This window comes from Poecilia reticulata, linkage group LG22, assembly GCF_000633615.1.
Source record: "Poecilia reticulata strain Guanapo linkage group LG22, Guppy_female_1.0+MT, whole genome shotgun sequence".
In the NCBI taxonomy this organism is placed as follows: domain Eukaryota; kingdom Metazoa; phylum Chordata; class Actinopteri; order Cyprinodontiformes; family Poeciliidae; genus Poecilia; species Poecilia reticulata.
Genome location: NC_024352.1, coordinates 12,162,160 through 12,168,216, shown reverse-complemented (window position 1 = coordinate 12,168,216; position 6,057 = coordinate 12,162,160). Strand labels below are relative to the sequence as shown.

The following is a 6,057-nucleotide window of genomic DNA, read 5'->3' as shown; positions in this document are numbered from 1 at the left end:
AGCAGAGAAAAAACAGCAAAGGTCGTAAAACATTTTACCTAAACACAGCAAAGGTCGTAAAACAATTTACCTAAACAACTAGCAACCCAGTTCCAGATGCGATATCTGATTTACGGCCTGAGCCCGGTTCAAATCTTGGTCAAACTGTTTCCCCTGAAGATGAACAGGCAGCTGTGACCCCCCAGGTCAGTTAATACACACACTAAAGAAGAGAACATTTTAATCTGCTCTAACATTAGACTGAATATGAACTAAAGTAACAACAAAATGATAATACCAAAAAATCTCTAACATTAGTTGTTTCTCAGCCATCAGCACATTAAACAGTGCGTGCACAAGATTGATTGACAGGGCTAAGGGACATGTCCTGTTTTTCGGTCGGCTGTTTTTGACCAGGTGTGGTGCATTTTTGTAGCCAGCAACAGTAGCACTGGGAGAAGATGGGGGAGCTTTTCAAAGATTATCTGTTTCATAAGAGATGGTGTTTGAAAAAATGTATAAAAATACATTTTACAATTACATACTGCAGCTTCAGGGTTAAATACAAACCATAGTTTTCTTCTCACATCTTTACACTTTATTCAGATTTACAATGTTTCTATAGTTTAGGCACATTGATCCCAAAATCTCATCTCTTATTTAAAAAGAAAAACCCTGGAGAATCATCAAAATCATTTATTTTATTTAAGACTGAAAGTAGTGGCCAAATGCTTAAAAACATCTTTTATTTACTGCATCATCTATTTGTAGTGGTTCCCTAAAAATGTCAACAAAAAGACAAACTGTTTTTTTTTTGACATAGTGAAGAAAAGACCATCAGTCTTACATCAGTATTAGGAATCATGGTTCATTTTTCACAGTTACGTTGCAAACAGTAGATATGATCTTCCCCATAGTACCTCCAACTGCAGCAGAAAATGAAGTGCCAAGCCATCCGAATCCAGCAGCACCTAAAAACAAACATATTTTAGTTCTCAGCTGCAGAACTTTATCATACAATTCATCTTGATATGAAGTTATTTCCATTTGCATGTTCTTATTTTTCTTTGTCTCCAAGTTTGCTTCATATACTCACAATGTAGAAATGTTTTTAATAAATGTTTTTATTTTAAAAAGATCAATATTTAATTTACCAGCTGACTGTAACCAAGCTATCCACCAGGTTGTTCCAAACATTGACATGAGATACGCAGCAAAGGAGCCTGCTGCTATTCCAGTTGTGGTGAAGCCAAGCCAAGCCAGAAGAGCAGGACTCATAATCACAACACCTCCTGCAGGAACACAGCAGAGGAAAAAAATATTTCAGTTTATTTTTCAGCAAATGGTTGTATTGGGTCAGTTGGTAGCACCGGAGCAAGTAGGTCCTTTGTTTGAATACCGTCTTTCTGCCAGGGGTTTGTATATTTTCCTTGTGAGGTCCTCTGCTTTCCTCCCAAGTCCAAAAACATGAATATTTTACTCTCTTTAAATTATCCTTTGCATAAGTGTCTGCATTGAATGGGTGTTAGTCCTAGGTGTGTCTGTTTGGTCTGCAATGCTCTGACGACCCGTCCGGGTTTACCCCTCCTCTCACTCAATGACCACTAGAGGGCACCAGAACAAGCGTGTGTAGACAATAGATGGTTGGATTGTAAGTGTTTAAGTACTTACTTACCGACTGAAAATGCCGTAATGATGGTCTCACCTATTTACAAAATACAAAAAGTAGATTAAAAAAAACACAAAAAACAATGGTAGAAAGTGAGGACATAAATATAAATTAATACAATTTACATTCATCATTACTTACACATTTTTTCTATGGTTTCAGAGTCCATATCTGCGTTTTGTGTTACCTGCAGATTGTGAATTTTACAGTAACATCAGGAGATGTAATCTCTAAAATGTTAAAGAAAACTCTTACAACACAGTTCTATGCATCAAATTAAAACCTCTGAAAATAAGCAGTCATTTATTTGCTTAGTCTGATAAACCAATACAAATCACATTTAGCCCTTCAGTGATTCAGAGAACATGTTCAACACAATAAAGGTGTTTCAGATTTTAACAAGAAAGCAACATGGTGGATAAAGAGGGAGAACTTTCACCTCAGATCTATTCCTCTTTTTAAATGATTCATTCAACTTTCTATTTGATATATTAAATTATTAAAGCAAAAGTTAAAATGTTGGGTTTTTTTTTCTTTTTGAAGAGTATGATATATGGCAGGGAATGTCATTGAGTGACACAATTTTTTGTGATCATTTCTGCAGTTAATTTCACAACTTTTTGTCTTGGTTGCTTTCTTTTTGAAGACTATCAAAACTTGTTTTGATCTGCAATATTGTGATTTCCAGCAGAAGAAGCCTATTATGCCTGAGCAGGGGACCTCCTCTTCAAGCTCAGAATGCAAAAAGGCCGATTGCACTTTTATCAAAACAGTAACTTAAAGCCGGGTTAAAAAATGTTATGGTGATCACTAAAAAACGTTTATATAACAGCTAGCAACCTCAGAATTGCAAACTTCAAAGTGCAGAGTTGTTACATTTCTCCTTACCTGAGGCCGGTCTGGCTGGTTCTGCTAGAACACTGACAGCAAGATCCAACTTATAGTAAAACGACAGTGGGAGGTCCTTGTAATTGCGAGCTTAAGAGTTGGTATGACGCAATCTACTACTGTTTTCTTGTGGTAAAAATGAATTTATCCAAGAAGTCTTTATTTCTAAAGTACTCTTCTTGTACAAGATAAGAGCAAATACTGTCAAAATCTTCCCATCATGTCAGCTCTTACTTATAGAGTACAAATTTCACATTGTTTTGTACTGAAGGACAGTACAGGTGTACTAATTACAAGACAAACTATGAGAAGGATGTTCTGGACCCGAAGCTGCAGATGTCAGTGATGCTGCAGATGCATAAGTTATATAAAGATATGACATGAAAGCCACATTTATATATAAAATCTGGAGGGTGTGATTGTGGCACAGGGGCAAAGCACAACCCATGTTTGGATGCCTTAGTTCCCGATGCTTGTCTTCCCCCTCTCTCATTACCCACTTTCCTGACTGACCACTCTCAAATTGAGGCCACTAGAGCCAATAAACCTTAAAAACTGGGAAAATATTATATTTTTTTATTGTCACTAGTAAAGATCTATATATTATGAATGAAAACCTGAATAAGTGGGAGTGGCCTCTAGGAGTCACGAGGAATGTGATGGGTTATCATATTTGCCAGTCGTGATGGAACAGATTTAGCTTTTCTGTTCTATTAATGCATATGTTGCTTTTGGCAAAGGATATTATAATGTGCACAAACTGTTTTCTGCTTTGGATCAGTAAGCAGAACCAAAAACTACAAAAAGTAACGTAATAAAACGTGTTGCTTTAGTAAAGGAAAAAAAATCCCAGTAATAACTTTACGTTTGTGTTCTTGAACATGTCAGTCAAGTATTAAAGAATTTATGACGTCAAAAACAAGACATGCATTCATGATGTTTTTGTGTACAATGATTTAAGAATGTCATATTTCAGGTTTTCTTTGTCACAAAGCTCCCATGTCTAATCTGTGCATCAACACAAGTAGTTTCCTCCAAGAACCCTAAAGCGACAGTGAGGTCAATAAAAAACAAACAGCTTAAAGTGAGTTCATTAACAAAATATGTTTTTAGTATTTAATCTTAAAGAATTTTTTAAATATGGATTTTTTTTCCCAAGTCAGAATTTTACCTACATTTACTAATTATTTTTGCAGAACTGCTTTTCAACTGTATGACTTGGGTCAAGCATTTAGTTATCTGTTTATCTGCAGCAATGTTGATAAATTATGTTTTTGCTTTAAATGCCATTATTCTGGCATTTAGCAGGTAGAAAAAAATGTGGTACTACTAACTGACCTAAAACAAGATAACTTTATTCTGACATCACTTCAGACACTTCAAAATATACATTATGTGTCTTTTTATATTGTGTATGTGCTCTTCTGGATTCAGCTGTATAAACTGATGGGCAAGCTTTATTGATTTTAGTTAAATGTAGCTTACAAGTAAAATAAACAGCACTCATTGACTACAGTTGCTTTGTTTGTGATGTCAAGATGAGGTGAAGTGTATTTGGCACTCCTAATAAACGTACAAGCAACAAGATGTGAAATTAAAAGAACTGAGGTAAAAATTACAGTCAGTTTTAAAACCTGGCAACGTGTAAAGATTGGGCGTCCGTCTTCTTACAGTGAGTGTTTACAGCCTGTGGTGGTTGTTACACTGGTTACATGTAGGTCAGCAGGACATTAAGAAAACTTGTGATGATACTGGTAGTCAGGCTGCACAGTGGCACAGTTGGTAGAGCTGTTGCCTTGCAGCAAGAAGGCTTGATTCCCGGCCCTGATCTTTGCATGTTCTCCGCTGTGCATGCGTGGGTTTTTTCCGGGTACTCCGGTTTCCCCCCACAGTCCAAAAACATGGCTGTCAGTTTGATTGGCCTCTCCAAATTGCCGCTAGGTGTGAGTGTGTGTGTGCATGGTTGTTTGTCCTGTGTGTCTCTGTGTTGCCCTGCAACAGACTGGCGACCTGTCCAGGGTGAACCCCGCCTCTCGCCCAGTACGTTAGCTGGAGATAGACACCAGCACCCCTCCTGACCCCACTAAGGGACAAGGGTGTAAGATGGATGGATACTGGTAGTCAATGATCCCATGTGGAAATAATGCAAAAAAGTAGCATCTGATAATATCTGTTGGATTGTTTAAAAAAATAAAGAAAAGCAAAAACCTTATCTGTTTCTTATTAATGACTTTTCCAGAACATTTTGTTGTTCTCAGCTCTAACTATACAACTGAAAACTGCTCTAGTTTTTAGTATGAGCATGTTGAAGAATCTTATTTTAAAGAATGTTTTCTCTTAAATTTTATCTACTTTAAATGCCACAACAAATAAAACACTTTTGACATTTGCAATAAGAAAATAAATAAATTAAACAAGACACTGTAAAACCAAAATGACTGAGGTAAATATTGCATAGGCATTTTTAAATTCTGGCAAACTAGCTTGAAGATTGACTGTCAGTCTTGTGTATGTTTAATTATTGCTTTAAGATAATATATATTTGTAAGAGTGAGTATTATGTTCACAGTCAGCAGTGGGTTTTGCAATACTCATGTAGGGCTGCTTCACATGAAGAAAACCTGAAATATATCATAATGATGGTGAATGTTAGGATTCAAACAATGTCTTTCTGCTTTGGGTCAATAGCAGACATGGACCACAGAGTGGAAAAAGTAGCATCTGATAACATGTTTGGTATATTTAGCTTTTTACGGTCTACAGCACTTCTTCTGCCTGCAAACTGTGTAAAGTTTTTTTTTTTTACGTCTGTTCTCCTGTACGTTTCCGCAGTGTAACTGACGGCAGCTGAGGAACAAGCTGGGTCAGCTGATAGCAGAATAGTCAGATTGTAATCATATTTTTCTTTTGTATTTGAAAATTTGATAAACAAAAGTAAATAGCAGCACTATTTAACAGTATGTTCTTGTTTCAACAAAAGAACAGGTGTGCTCTTCCCATAGTTCACCTATTTATAGGCGTGTTGTTCATTGTTTTAGCTGCACACAAAACAAATGTTTAATGAGATAATCGCCTCACATACTGAACCTTTCAGTCATGCTCATCTACATATTAACCTTTTTTTTTACTTTATGCAAGTCTCTTTTAAGTTTAAACTTATTGAGTAGATTGAGCCTGCCATGAATACTATGGCTAGTTATTAAGGCCACCAATGACGGCAGATAAACAATTTTTTTGTAAAGGTTAGTTGATAGGTATTTTCCTAGAACCTACATAAAAGAACCACAGACAACGTATATGAATTTTATGACAAACTTTGCAAAGGAGAACAAACTCTATCAATTGCTCCTCCGAGCTGTTCATAGAGCGTTCTGAAAATCTTTGGGTAAAGCTTGTCTTTTATTTTCAAACTTCAAAGAGGGAGGATAGGCAAGATAGACAGCAGAGAAAAAACAGCAAAGGTCGTAAAACATTTTACCTAAACACAGCAAAGGTCGTAAAACAATTTACCTAAACAACTA

General features: G+C 36.2%; 1 protein-coding gene across 1 annotated transcript; it reads right to left on the bottom strand.

Moving 5' to 3' along the window:
* Positions 1 to 659: 659 nt before the first annotated feature.
* LOC103458584 (interferon alpha-inducible protein 27-like protein 2A) lies at positions 660 to 2,546 on the bottom strand. Its single transcript, XM_008399499.1, has 5 exons — positions 2,537 to 2,546; positions 1,790 to 1,835; positions 1,655 to 1,684; positions 1,134 to 1,271; positions 660 to 950 (listed from the first exon to the last, which is right to left on the bottom strand). Exons 2-5 carry the CDS (start codon positions 1,815 to 1,817, stop codon positions 841 to 843), a joined length of 306 nt encoding a protein of 101 aa, XP_008397721.1. The 5' UTR covers positions 1,818 to 1,835; positions 2,537 to 2,546; the 3' UTR covers positions 660 to 840.
* Positions 2,547 to 6,057: the final 3,511 nt, after the last annotated feature.